At 70.8% G+C, this 13551-nt stretch overlaps 1 protein-coding gene across 1 annotated transcript in view; it reads left to right on the forward strand.

Moving 5' to 3' along the window:
* The window catches only part of COL5A1 (collagen type V alpha 1 chain), a 79180-nt gene that overhangs the window by 50541 nt on the left and 15088 nt on the right, over positions 1-13551 (forward strand). The window contains 21 exon segments of the mRNA XM_036416983.2: positions 627-680; positions 863-907; positions 1030-1083; positions 1816-1860; positions 2177-2230; positions 3567-3620; positions 6598-6651; positions 6773-6880; positions 7978-8067; positions 8166-8219; positions 8465-8572; positions 9682-9789; positions 10189-10242; positions 10346-10399; positions 10494-10601; positions 10706-10759; positions 10836-10943; positions 11103-11156; positions 11687-11794; positions 12792-12845; positions 13086-13139. Coding sequence (XP_036272876.2) covers positions 627-680; positions 863-907; positions 1030-1083; positions 1816-1860; positions 2177-2230; positions 3567-3620; positions 6598-6651; positions 6773-6880; positions 7978-8067; positions 8166-8219; positions 8465-8572; positions 9682-9789; positions 10189-10242; positions 10346-10399; positions 10494-10601; positions 10706-10759; positions 10836-10943; positions 11103-11156; positions 11687-11794; positions 12792-12845; positions 13086-13139 — 1476 coding nt within the window.

Consider the following 13551-nt stretch of genomic DNA (forward strand, 5'->3'; position numbering starts at 1 on the left):
ATGGGTGGATGGATGGATGGGTAGATGATGAATGGATGACAGATGGATGCATGGATGGTGGGTGGATGGATGGTGGGTGGATGGATGGATGGATGATGGATGGATGGATGGATGGATGATGGGTGGATGGATGGATGGTGAGTGGATGGGTGGATGGATGGATGGTGGGTGGATGGTAGATGGTGGGCGGGTGGGGAGTGGGTGGTAGATGGTGGGTGGATGGTAGATGGTGGATGGATGATTGAAGGATGGATGGATGATGGATGGATGGATGGATGGTGAGTGGATGGATGGTGGGTGGATGGATGGATGGATGGTGGGTGGATGGATGGATGGATGGATGGAAGGAAGGATGGAGGATGGATGGTAGATGGTGGATGGATGGATGGAAGGAAGGATGGAGAATGGATGGTAGATGGTGGATGGATGGTAGATGGTGGGTGGATGGTAGATGGTGGATGGATGAATGGATGGATGGATGGAAGGAAGGATGGAGGATGGATGGTAGATGGTGGTGGATGGAGGAGTGTGGGTCGGAGGCTGGGGTGGGGACAGGTGTCCCGGGACTCACACAGCAGAGCTTGGCTCTGGCCCAGCCTCAGGCTCGCCCTCCCCCTCTCTTCCAGGGCTCCATCGGATTTCCGGGATTCCCCGGCGCCAATGGCGAGAAGGGGGGCCGGGTAAGGACAGGCCGCCGGGCGTGGCTCTGCGCGCTGAGCTCGGGGGTTATCGTTCGGGGCCACTCGGCAGGGGGCCCGGAGCTCCGGCTCCTTCCCGGACGGTGGTCAGAACCGGGACGGGTTCCAGAGGGGCCTGTGGTCCGGGACTCCTCGGCGCGGACTGAGCCCCTCTTTCATTCCAGGGCACCCCTGGGAAGCCGGGACCACGGGGGCAGCGAGGCCCGACGGTAACTGCCCCCGCTTTGGGCCGAGGGCCCTTCAGAAACGGGAGCCCATTGGGGGTGGGGGGAGGGCTTGGAGGGGGGGGTTGGAGCCGGGTGAGCTGACCTCTCTCCCCTCCCATTTGCAGGGCCCTCGGGGCGAGAGGGGCCCTCGGGGCATCACGGGGAAGCCTGGGCCCAAGGTACGTTCCCGCACGGGGGGGGGGGGGGGGGGGGATGATGGGGCTCGGGGGCAGGTGATGGGGCAGGGGGGTGACGGGGCAGGGGGGAGGGGGTAATGGGGCAGGGGGGCGGGTGACGGGGCAGGGGGGAGGGTGACGGGGCAGGAGGGAGGGTGACGGGCACGGGGAGGGTGACAGACACGGGGAGACGGGTCACAGGGGGTGGATGACGGGGCACAGGGGGGTGGTGACGGGCATGGGGGAGGGTGACTGGGGCAGGGGAGCGGGTGACGGGCTGGGGGGAGGGTGACAGGCATGGAGGTGGATGACGGGGCACGGGGAGGGCGGGTGACGGGCATGGGGGAGGGTGACTGGGGCAGGGGGGGGTGACGGGGCAGGGGGGAGGGTGACGGGGCAGGGGGGAGGGTGACGGGGCAGGAGGGAGGGTGACGGGCACGGGGAGGGTGACAGACACGGGGAGGGTGACGGGTCACAGGGGGGTGGATGACGGGGCACGGGGGGGGGGCGGGTGACGGGCATGGGGGAGGGTGACGGGCATGGGGGAGAGTGACTGGGGCAGGGGGGCGGGTGACGGGCATGGGGGTGGATGACGGGGCACGGGGGGGGAGGGTGACGGGCTGGGGGGAGGGTGACTGGGGCAGGGGGGCGGGTGACGGCTGGGGGCAGTGACCGGCCGTGGCAGAGGCTCCGGTCAGACGGTCACAACATCCGCGCTTCCCTTGCTCCCTCCAGGGCAACTCTGGAGGCGACGGCCCGGCCGGCCCGCCGGGTGAGCGGGTGAGCAGTCCCCCGCGGGCGAGGAGCCGGGGGAGGGACCTGGGTCCAGGCGGGAGGGGCCGCCGGCCGGCCGGTCCCCTCTGCTCCGGGGGGCGGGGGGGGCCTCACCCTGGGACCCGCTCCGGGCCCCGGCTGGCCCTCCGTCAGGCCCGGGGGGTGAGGGGAAGCCGGGGGGGAGGCTGGGGTTGATGGGGCAGAGGTGGGGGGTGGCAGGAACTGGGCCTGTGCCTAGAGCAGACCCCGAGGCCCTGGGAGGCCCCGCCCCCACTGCTGGGAGGGGCCGCCTGACCTCACACTGGCCCTTCTCTGTCCCCAGGGACCAAACGGACCCCAAGGACCGACGGGCTTTCCTGGACCCAAGGGCCCCCCTGTAAGTACACGGGGTTTTGGGGACCCCATGTGGCCTCCACGTGGGCCGTGGGTCAGCGGGCGGGAGCCCCCGGCGCGGGCTGCAGGCGGAGCGGCCGCGGCTGCGTCCACCGGCCCCTCCTGCGCGGGGGTGAGGTGAAGGGGGGAGGTGAAGGGGGGGAGGGGGGAGGTGAAAGGGAGAGGTGAAGGGGTGAGGTGAAGGGGTGAGGTGAAGGGGGGGGGTCGGGGTGAGGTGAAGGGGGGAGGTGAAGGGGGGGCGGGGTGAGGTGAAGGGGGGAGGTGAAGGGGGGTCGGGGTGAGGTGAAGGGAGGAGGTGAAGGGGGGGTCGGGGTGAGGTGAAGGGGGGAGGTGAAGGGGGGAGGGGGGAGGTGAAGGGGGGAAGGGGGGAGGTGAAGGGGGTGTCGGGGTGAGGGGGTGAGGGAGGGGAGCCGCCTGGGGAGGCGTGGGCCCCTTTCTCCTCTGGGCCGTGGACTTTCTGGCTGGTTCTGCGTCAGGTCCCGGGGCCACATCACCAAGCACCACAGTCCCGGTCACTACGCAACCAGGAGCCCCCCCCTCCGGCGGCCGAAGTGCCATCCCCGTGCGCAGGGCTCGCTCCTGAGGGCTCCGGGGGCGCCCCTCTCCCCGCCCCGGCCCCTGGTGCTGCTGGCAGCTGGGCTCATAGGCCGCCCTCTGTCTCACCCTCATCCCCTCCGGCCTCTCCCAGGGCTCCCACGGGCCTCCCCTGTGGCTCCCACGGGCCCTCCCGTGGCTCCCACGCCCCTCCCGCGGCTCCCACGCCCCTCCCGCGGCTCCCGCGCCCCTCCCGCGGCTCCCACGGGCCCCTCCCGCGGCTCCCACGCCCCTCCCGTGGCTCCCACGCCCCTCCCGCGGCTCCCGAGCCCCTCCCGTGGCTCCCGCGCGCCCTCCCGCGGCTCCCACGGGCCCCTCCCGCGGCTCCCGCGCCCCTCCCGTGGCTCCCCCGCCCCTCCCGCGGCTCCCACGGGCCCCTCCCGCGGCTCCCACGCCCCTCCCGTGGCTCCCACGCCCCTCCCGTGGCCGAGTCCTCAGAGCTGTTTTCACCAGGACACCGGTCATCGGCCAGGCCCTGACTGAGGCCATGAGCAATGCCCTCCCTCCAGCGAGGCCCCGCCCGTCCCCGTGGCTGGGACTGTGGGACAGTGTGGGGGGGCCCAGGTCCACGTGGGAAGGAAGACCCGTCTCGTGAGGGGATTTTTGCCTAACGGGGCCCCGCGGGGCTGTGGTTAGGAAGGAGCTGACCTCTGACCCTGACCGGGTTCGAGGGGCCGATGCCGGCGGCTCCTCAGCGCTGAGCACCGTCCCCCGCTTCTCCCCAGGGCCCCCCCGGCAAGGACGGCCTCCCCGGACACCCCGGCCAGAGAGGCGAGACGGTGAGTTGGGCTGTGGGCACGGCCGGGCCGCGGGGAGGGGTCAGCCTGGGAGAGGCCACGCAGGCCAGCCACACGGGACGTCTCTGCAGAAGGCGGGCGCCGCCCCGGGTCAGGTCACACGGAAAGGCCCGGGCACCCTGAGCCTGTGCGGCCGCCTCCTCCCTCGTGCTCTCGCTGGACGCAGTGGGCTCCCAGGGCCGGCTGCCGCTCGGCTGCTTCTCAGTGAAAAACCCAGAGAAGGTCCTGGTCGGTGTGTTCAGTGGTTAGAGCTTGGCCCGTGCACTGAAGGGTTGAGGGTTCGATTCCCAGTCAAGGGCACTTACCTGGCTGCAGGTTCCATTCCAGCCCTGATTGCGGTGTCTCTCTCACATCCATGTTCCTCTCTCCCTCTCCCTCTCCCCCTTCCTCCCTCCCCCCCCCCCCCCCACTCTCTCTAACAATCAATGGGAAGAACATCCTCGGGTGAGGATTACCAAAAACTGAACAAACCAACCAGAAACCCAGGAGAAGGGCCGTGGGCCTGGCACCAACGCTGGCTGTCCAGCCAGGTCCTTCCGGCCGCGGGGCTGGCCACGGGGGGGCCTGGAGGGCCCTTCGCCCGCCTGCCGCTGACAGCGGCTGGGCCAGCCGGGCTGACCTCTGACCTTGCCCTGCCCTTCGCCACGCCCGTGGTGGGCTTGGCGTCTGGAGGGGAAGGCCCTGCCAGGCCAGGTGTGAGAGAGGCGGGGACGCCCCGCCGTGAGCCACTTGGGGTTCGGTCCAGCTTCACGCTGTGTCCACGGCAGACGTGTCCCAGCAGTGGGAGTGGGAACACAGTGACCTTGAGCTCACCAGTGACCTCCAGGCTCCGGGCTCAGCGGGTTCAAGACTCACAGGGCCTGGGAGCTCCGTGTGGCCGCACGCGGGGGCGGGTGTGTGTGTGTGTGTGTGTGTGCGGGCGCGCGCGTGCTCTCCTCTCTCCGCAGCCCCTCGCCGGTCCGCCCTCTGCGGGCCCAGCACTCGGGCGGGCGGGCGGCGTTGGTGTGTGTGTGATCCGCTCCTCGGCGCCGGCTTTAAACCCGTCTCCCTGGCGGTGACGGAGCCGCATTTACCCGCGCCTTCCCCTGCCGAGGCGCGGGGCTGATGGGTGGAAGCTGCTCTGCTCTCGGTTTACGGGAAAATGAAAACATTGCTCTGGGCTCGCACGGGCAGCTCCCCTGCCGGGGCCTTCGGAGAGGCTGGCAGGCGGCCGCTGCCCGTCTGTGCCGCGGGCTCCCGGGCGCTGCCTCTGCCTCTGCCACGCGGCCGCCCGCAGGTGCAGGGCACCCGCTCCAGACCCCCTGACCGCTGCCTCCCCGGGGAGCCCAGGGGCCTCCTGGGCGCGGCTTTGTTCTTCCTTTAAAAACGGAAGCAGCCCTGGCCGGTGTGGCTCAGCGGCTAGCGCTTCGGCCTGCAGACCAGAGAGGCCCTCCGGGTTCGATCCCGGTCAAGGGCACCCACCTTGGTGGCAGGCTCCTCCCGGCCGGGCCCCGGTCGGGGCGCGTGCAGGAGGCAGCCATGGATGTGTGTCCCTCACACCGATGTTTCTCTCTGTCTCTCCCTCTCCCTTCACTCTCCCTAACAATCAATGAAAATACCCTCGGGCGAGGACCAACAAATAAAAATGAAACCAGCAGCAGACACGGTCATTCTCCCCCCTTCCTCCCTGAGGGACGATGCCCTCCTCGGCAGCACGGGGTCCCCGGCCAGGGCCAAGCCAGGCCTTTCTTGCTCCCTGCCCCCGCCCCCCAGCCCCGGCCCTCCTGGCCTCTGAGCAGGGCCCTGGGCTCGTCGGCTCCCGTGTCTGACCCTGTCAGCGCCGCCCGCCGAGGAAGCTGCTCCAGAAATGGCATGGCCTCTGCCTGCAGCCAGCAGGGCCCAAGCAGGGAGCCCGCAGGAACGTGGAGGCCGGGCCGGCATGGTGGAGTGTGGCTGAGCGTGGCTGAGCATGGCAGAGAGTGGCTGAGCGTGGCTGAGCGTGGCAGAGAGTGGCTGAGCGTGGCTGAGTGTGGCAGAGAGTGGCTGAGCGTGGCAGAGAGTGGCTGAGTGTGGCTGAGCGTGGCTGAGCATGGCAGAGAGTGGCTGAGCGTGGCTGAGCGTGGCTGAGCGTGGCAGAGAGTGGCTGAGCATGGCAGAGAGTGGCTGAGCGTGGCAGAGAGTGGCTGAGCGTGGCTGACCATGGCGGATCGTGGTACTGTGGCGTCCGGGGCCTGCCCGCCGCCTCCCCACAGGAGCCCATGGCGCTCAGGCGGGTGGTTGTGTGCGTGCCCGTGTGCAGAGCAGACATGGGAGATTGGGGACGCGGGCCTGGCACACGCAGACGCTGCGCCAGGAAGGAGCCTGCGCTCCTGGCTAAGGGGGGGGGGGGCAGCATGACCCTGCCCGATCTGAGCGCTGGCCACGTGAGCAGCAGGGTCCCCGCGCGTCGGTGACGAGGCACAGCCCAGCGGCCGCGCCTGGCCCAGCTCTGGACGCTGGAAACAGCATCGAATCTGCCCAGAAAATGAACCGTTCCCTGACGTTATAACGAGGAGCAGTTTTTTTAAAATACCTTTTTATTGATTCAGAGAGGAAGGGAGAGGGAGAGAGAGAGACACCCAGGATGAGAGAGAATCAGGGGTCCGCTGCCTCCTGCACACTCCCCACTGTGCCCTGACCGGGAATCAAACCACAGCTCCTGCTGCCCGGTCCACGCTCAGCCGCGGCCCTGCCGGGCGGGCGGGCGGGCGCATGGAGGGTGTTACAGCACGTCCCCCGCACACAGGAGGGAGAGGGGAACCTGCCCAGTCGGCTTCGTGGCCTTCTGGAGCCCGCACGCGCGGAGGCGGGACCGGTCCTCCCCAACGTGGGGACCCGCGGGGATGGATGGGCGGGACAGCCCGTGGGAACCGCACAGGCTGGGGGGGGAGGGGGGGGGGACGGGCCGCTGCAGCCCTCTCAGCTGCGACTCTCTCCACAGGGTTTCCAAGGCAAGACCGGCCCCCCGGGCCCCCCGGGCGTGGTCGGCCCTCAGGTGAGAGCGTCACCGGGTCACTGTGCGAGCCTCGGCTCCGCAGCCAGGGCCGCCTTAGGTTGGGGAGCAGAGGGGCTCCCCTGGGCGCCCCTGAAATGTGGCTGGTGCCGGTCTTCCACAGGGTCCCACCGGAGAGACGGGCCCGATGGGCGAGCGTGGCCACCCGGGGCCGCCGGGCCCGCCGGGCGAGCAGGGCCTCCCGGGCCTCGCCGGGAAGGAGGGGACGAAGGTGAGTGCTCAGACCTCCCACGCAGCCTCTCCCAGGACCATCGCCGAGGGTCTGTTTGCTCTGCTCCTCGCTGATGGATGGTCATTTCTCAGACAGGCCCCCGGCCAGCCCCCTGCCCTGACCCTGTCCTCAGCCCCTGCCCTGACCCTGAGCCCAGCCCCCTGCCCTGACCCTGTCCTCAGCCCCTGCCCTGACCCTGAGCCCAGCCCCCTGCCCTGACCCTGAGCCCAGCCCCCTGCCCTGACCCTGACCCTGACCCTGACCTCAGCCCCCTGCCCTGACCCTGAGCCCAGCCCCCTGCCCTGACCCTGACCCTGACCCTGACCCTGACCTCAGCCCCCTGCCCTGACCCTGAGCCCAGCCCCCTGCCCTGACCCTGAGCCCAGCCCCCTGCCCTGACCCTGACCCTGACCCTGACCTCAGCCCCCTGCCCTGACCCTGAGCCCAGCCCCCTGCCCTGACCCTGACCCTGACCCTGACCCTGACCTCAGCCCCCTGCCCTGACCCTGAGCCCAGCCCCCTGCCCTGACCCTGAGCCCAGCCCCCTGCCCTGACCCTGACCCTGACCCTGACCTCAGCCCCCTGCCCTGACCCTGAGCCCAGCCCCCTGCCCTGACCCTGACCCTGACCTCAGCCCCTGCCCTGACCCTGAGCCCAGCCCCCTGCCCTGACCCTGACCCTGACCCTGACCTCAGCCCCCTGCCCTGACCCTGAGCCCAGCCCCCTGCCCTGACCCTGACCTCAGCCCGCTGCTGCTTGATGAGAACGGGATGGCTGACGGCCGCAGCGCTGGGCCTAAAGGGCCTGGGGGTCCAGCCGTCCTTGCTCTCGGCCTGGGGCAGGGTCTGTCTCCAGCTCCTCCCCCGCTGCCACACACGGATGCCCTGACCCCTCACTGCCCACGTTTTCTGGAAACAGTCCCCCACGTGAGGGACAAGAGAACAGACGTGACAGACCACGGGCCCAGGGCACAGTGTGGGCCGCGCCAGGACCCGGAGCTTCCACCCCGGTCCGGTCCGGCCCGGTTCCTAAGCCACGCGCCCACAGTCCCCCTCCTGCACCCGTGGCCGGCCCCATCCGCCCGCGCTCTGTTTCAGGGGGACCCCGGCCCTGCCGGCCTGCCCGGGAAGGACGGCCCCCCAGGACTGCGCGGCTTCCCCGGGGACCGCGGGCTCCCGGGCCCCGTGGTGAGTGCGGGGCGGCGGGGACGGGCGGACACTGCCCGGCCGGGCGCCCTCCCGCCGTGCCCTTGACCCCGACGTGACCCCGTCTCCACGCCTTGCAGGGAGCGCTCGGACTGAAGGGCAGCGAGGGCCCCCCCGGCCCGCCGGGCCCCGCGGTGAGTGCGGCGCCCAGGCCTCCCTGTCCTCTGGCTCAGGGCCCGCCTGCGGGTCCTGGGGGGAGAGGCGGCGGGCGGGGGTGGACAGGAGCTGGTCCTGAGCGGCAGGGGAGACGCAGGACCAGAGTCTGCGGAGGCACCAGGAGCCCCCGTGGGCTCTGGAGCAGGGGGGCGATCGCAGTGCTTGAGGGGTCTGTGTGTGCCGCTGGGGAGCCGGAAATGAACCCCTTTCCTGCCCGCCCCAGGGATCTCCCGGGGAGAGAGGGCCAGCCGGAGCTGCCGGGCCCATCGGGATTCCAGGCAGACCTGGCCCCCAGGGACCCCCGGGGCCCGCCGGCGAGAAAGGAGCGCCGGTGAGTACCTCCCCCTCACCTGGGGGTTCCCCCACCTAGGGGTTCCCTCACGTAAAGGTTCCCTCACCTAAAGGTTCCCCCACCTGAGGGTTCCCTCACCTGGGGGTTCCCTCACCTGGGGGTTCCCCCTCACCTGGGGGTTCCCTCACCTAAAGGTTCCCCCACCTGGGGGTTCCCTCACCTGAGGGTTCCCTCACCTGGGGGTTCCCTCACCTGGGGGTTCCCCTCACCTGGCGGTTTGGGGGGGGGCGTTTGAGGTGGTCCTCCAGGTGAGTGAGTGTGTGCAGGTGAGTGTGTGCAGGTGAGTGAGTGTGTGCAGGTGAGTGTGTGCAGGTGAGTGTGCAGGGTCAGGCGTGTCCTGACTGAGTCCGGGGGCGGGTCCCTGAGTTGACCAGGTTCTTCCACGGCGTGTCCTGAGCCGGAGGGTGTGGGCAGCTCCCGGCAAGAACAGCCGTCACGCCTGCGCATCTGTGCCAACACGTGCCGGCACGGGGGCTGGGACGGTGTGTCCAGAGTGGCCGCCCAGGCCCGGTGCCACGTGGGGGCACCGCCTGCAGTGTGCACGCCCTGCCTGTGGGGGAGGTGGCATTGGGACGGGCAGGTCCTGGTGGGCCGGGGCCAGGGTGGAGGGAAGACGGGGGATGTGTGATGGGAGGGCCCAGTTCCAGCCTCGGCAACGTCATTACCTCCGCTCTCCGCCAACACCCTCCCTGCCAAACACACATGTACACACTCACACACATTATGCATGTGCACACACACCCATACTCACATTACACCCATGTGCACACCCACCCACACTCACACATTACACACACGTGCACACACGGGGGTCTGCTGGGCCGGGGCCGGATCCAGGCCTGGCTGCTCACCACGGTACCTCAGTTTCCCCGGACGGTGCGAGTGCTGCTCGGGAGCGGGGGTGTGGGGGTGGTGAGGGCGGCCTCAGCCAATCTGGCTGACGTCCCTCGGACAGGCCCGTCATGCCCCACATCCTGCCCGGGCCTCCCGGGGCTGAGCTGACACGCGTGTGACATGGGGCTGAGCTGACACGCATGTGACATGCGGCTGAGCTGACACACGTGTGACGTGGGTCTTCTCTCCTTCAGGGCGAGAAAGGCCCACAAGGCCCCGCCGGTCGCGACGGCCTCCAGGGTCCGGTGGGGCTGCCCGGCCCGGCCGGCCCCGTGGGCCCCCCCGGAGAAGACGGGGACAAGGTAAGGACACCGGGGCTGGCTCTCCGGCTGCCCCTCCCGCGCCGCCTCCCGCGGACGTGGCTGGAGCCGTCAGCTCGCTGCAGACACTGCCCCGCCTCGGAGGTGGAGCCAGCCGCCCGCAGGGGCCGAAGGCGGTGGCTCTGCGGGCGGGGAATCGGTGCCCGCTGTGGTCAGACGGCCGGACAAGCGGAGTAGATATTTCCGCTGGGATTTGGCCGCCGTTTCCCGTCGGCGCGGCGTCCGTGTGGTGTCGGTGGGGCCGTCCGGCCCAGCGCGCACGTTAAGACGGAACCTGCTGAGCCGCGGGGACGGCCGTCACCCTGGGCGCGGAGGCCAGTGGGCGGCGGGAGCAGGTCAGACCCCCGGTCCCGGCTGACGGGCCTCCACTTCCGCCCACAGGGAGAGCTCGGGGAGCCGGGGCAGAAGGGCAGCAAGGGGGACAAAGGAGAGCAGGTGAGGACCCCGCGGAGCTCCCCGGACGCCCGCCTGCTCCGCCGGCCCCTCCGCGGGCTGCAGCCGTGGCTCCGGAAACATCCGTGTCCGTCTGTCCCCACAGGGTCCGCCAGGGCCCACGGGCCCGCAAGGCCCCATCGGACAGCCGGGCCCCTCGGTGAGTGTCTGCGTCCAGGCCGCTCAGGCCCCGGCCCCTCCCCCGGGCGGCGGGCAGCCGGACGCAGGCCTCACCCGCCCGCCCGTCCCCACAGGGAGCCGACGGAGAGCCGGGGCCCCGCGGCCAGCAGGGCCTCTTCGGGCAGAAAGGGGACGAAGGCCCACGAGGGTTCCCCGGGCCCCCTGGGCCCGTGGGGCTGCAGGTAACGGGGGGAGCGTGTCCGATGGCGGGTGCCCCTCAGCGTGCCCGCGCTCTGCCCTGTCCCCCTGCCCGCCCCGCCCCACCCTGCTCACCCTCTGTCCGCAGGGCCTGCCGGGGCCGCCGGGAGAGAAGGGCGAGACGGGGGACGTGGGCCAGATGGTAAGTGTGGGCCGGCCGTGCGGCGGTTCCCTTCGGCCACGTGGCATTCCCCGCGCCCAACGCTCTCTCCTCCTAGGGCCCGCCCGGCCCGCCCGGCCCCCGAGGGCCCTCCGGAGCGCCCGGAGCTGACGGGCCGCAGGGGCCCCCCGGAGGAATCGGCAACCCCGGAGCCGTGGGGGAGAAGGTGACCCCCGACACCCCGTGTCCTATGAGTGTGTGTGTGCGTGTGTGCGCGCGTGTCTGTGCATGTGTGTGTGCATGTGTGTGTGCGTGTGTGTGTGAGTGTGAGAACCCGGTGTTGGGGCCTCTGCTCCCGGCCCCATGTGACCTGTGTCCTCCGCAGGGCGAGCCTGGAGAAGCTGGCGAGCATGGCCTTCCCGGAGAAGGGGGGCCCCCGGTGAGTGAGGGGGCGCACGGTACAGGGGGGGCCATCTGCCTCGGGGTGCCGTCCAGGAGTCGGAGCCACAGATCCTCCATGCCCACCTCAAAAAAGGGCGGACGTGTGTGCATGTGTAGATGTTCCCGTGTGTGTGCTTGCGTGTGTGCACATGTGTGTGGGAGGGTATGGGGGTGCAGACAGACGTCAGCAGGTATGACTGGCGGCAGCAGTGGCTGGGTGGCCGGCGTTCCGGGCCTTTCCACAGGCTGTCCTGTAGGCTGGGTCCTGTGGGCCGTGTCCCCTCCTCGGCCCCGGGAGGGACCCATCCCTGCGGTCAGTGGGAACCCCCTCCGGCTGCTGGGGTCTTTGGGGCCCAGGAGGCGGCTGGGGGGCAGAGGCCTCCTTGGCATCCAGCTGCCCCCCAGCTGTGTACCCCAGAGGAGGGGCCCTCAGGTCCGTGCTGGCTCCCCGGGGAGCTGCCCCCCTCCCCCCCCCGGCCCCCGAGGGCCCGTCTGCATTCGCTCTGGGCTCACGGCCCCTTCCTGCAGGGACCCAAAGGCGAGAGGGGGGAGAAGGGCGAGGCCGGCCCCTCTGGTGCTGCTGGACCCCCCGGCCCCAAAGGCCCGCCCGGCGACGACGGCCCCAAGGGCAGCCCCGTGAGTACTGAGCCGCTCGCTTGCGCCCACGTCCGTGCCCGGCCCTGGTCCCCGTTCCCTCCTCCAGCGCCCGGCCCTGGTCCCCGATCCCCCTCCCACGTCCGGGCCCTGGTCCCCAATCTCCCTCCCACGTCCGGGCCCTGGTCCCCGATCCCCCTCCCACGTCCGGGCCCTGGTCCCTGATCCCCCCTCCCGCGCCCGGGCCCTGGTCCCCGATCCCCCTCCCACGTCCGGGCCCTGGTCCCCGATCTCCCCTCCCATGTCCGAGCCCTGGTCCCCGATCCTCCCTCCCACGTCCGGGCCCTGGTCCCCGATCCCCCCTCCCACGCCCGGGCCCTGGTCCCCGATCCCCCCTCCCACGTCCGGGCCCTGGTCCCCGATCCCCCCGCGCCACGGGCCCCTGGGAGGCGGCTAGGGAGACGCTCTCACCTGACCAGAGCCCGGGCGGGGAGCTGAGCGGGCAGGGAGCGTGCTGGATGGCACTGAGCCCCGTGTGGCTGCCCCCCCGCCCCGGCTCCCCTCGGAGGCCTGGAGCTGCACGTTCTGGAAGCCAGGGCCCGGCTGGGCCTCAGACGGAGAATGGCCTTGGGGAGCCGCCCGCCCCAGCGCCTGGGGGGCTCGGTGACGCCCAAGAAGGGCTCCCGGGGAGAAGGGGGGGGGGGGGGGGGGGGGAGGGGGGGGGGGGGGGGGGGCGGGGGGGGAGGTTGTGGGGGAGGGGAGGCAGGGGGGAGGGGAGGCGTGGGGGAGGCCGTGGGGGGGGGGAGGCTGTGGGGGAGGGAAGGGAGGGGAGGGAGGGGAGGCGGGGGGGGGGCGGGGGGGCGGGGGGGAGGCCGTGGGGGGGGAGGCTGTGGGGGAGGGAAGGGAGGGGAGGGAGGGGAGGCGGGGGAGGGGGGCTTGGGGGGAGGGTGGCTGTGGGGTGGGGACGGCCTCACGCAGCGCTGGCCGGGAGGTCGCTGGGCGGGGCTGAGGCCAGCACGTGCCTCCCTCTCCGTTCCAGGGCCCCGTCGGTTTCCCCGGAGACCCCGGTCCCCCCGGAGAGCCCGGCCCCGCGGTAGGTCTGGGGCCCTGAGCCGGCGTCCCCCGCGATGCTGACCTGCCTGCAGCCCGGCTTTCTTTGGGGGCGGGGGGAGGTATTCCTGAGCTCCTCTGGGCACGTGCCCTCCCGGGGCATCCACAGGGGTCAGAGGCAGACGGTCCCATTTTGACCCGCTGTGTCCCGCCCCCTCGACGGCTTGGGTTTGGGGACGGACTCCGTTCCGTCCGGAGACAGGACCTCGCTCTCGCCCCGCAGGGTCAGGACGGCCCCCCTGGGGACAAAGGGGATGACGGCGAGGCCGGGCAGACGGTGAGTGCTCCTGCATGGCCTCCGGGTCAGGTGGAGGCGGCTGTGGGTTCTGGGGATTGGCAACTAGCTTTTTATATATGTAAGCTTTTATTGATTTTAGAAAGACAGAGGGAGAGAGAGAGAGAGAAAAACATTGATGTGAGGAGAAACACCCATCAGCTGCCTCCTGCACGGCCTCCTGGGGATCCAGCCCGCAACCCGGGCCTGTGCCCGTCCGGGAGTCAAACCGTGACCTTCTGGTTCATAGGTCGATGCTCAGCCACTGAGCCACGCCGGCCGGACGCTTTGTTCATTTCTGACAAACCCTAACCCGGTGGCGGTGATGGGGCCTGGCCCCCTGTGGGGTCTGGGGAGCATGGACCCCTCCTGGGAGGAGCATGCTCTCCGTCTTGCCACTCGTTTGCCCACAGGG

The sequence above is a fragment of the Pipistrellus kuhlii genome, unplaced genomic scaffold (genome assembly GCF_014108245.1).
Source record: "Pipistrellus kuhlii isolate mPipKuh1 unplaced genomic scaffold, mPipKuh1.p scaffold_m20_p_57, whole genome shotgun sequence".
Taxonomy (NCBI): Eukaryota; Metazoa; Chordata; class Mammalia; order Chiroptera; family Vespertilionidae; genus Pipistrellus; species Pipistrellus kuhlii.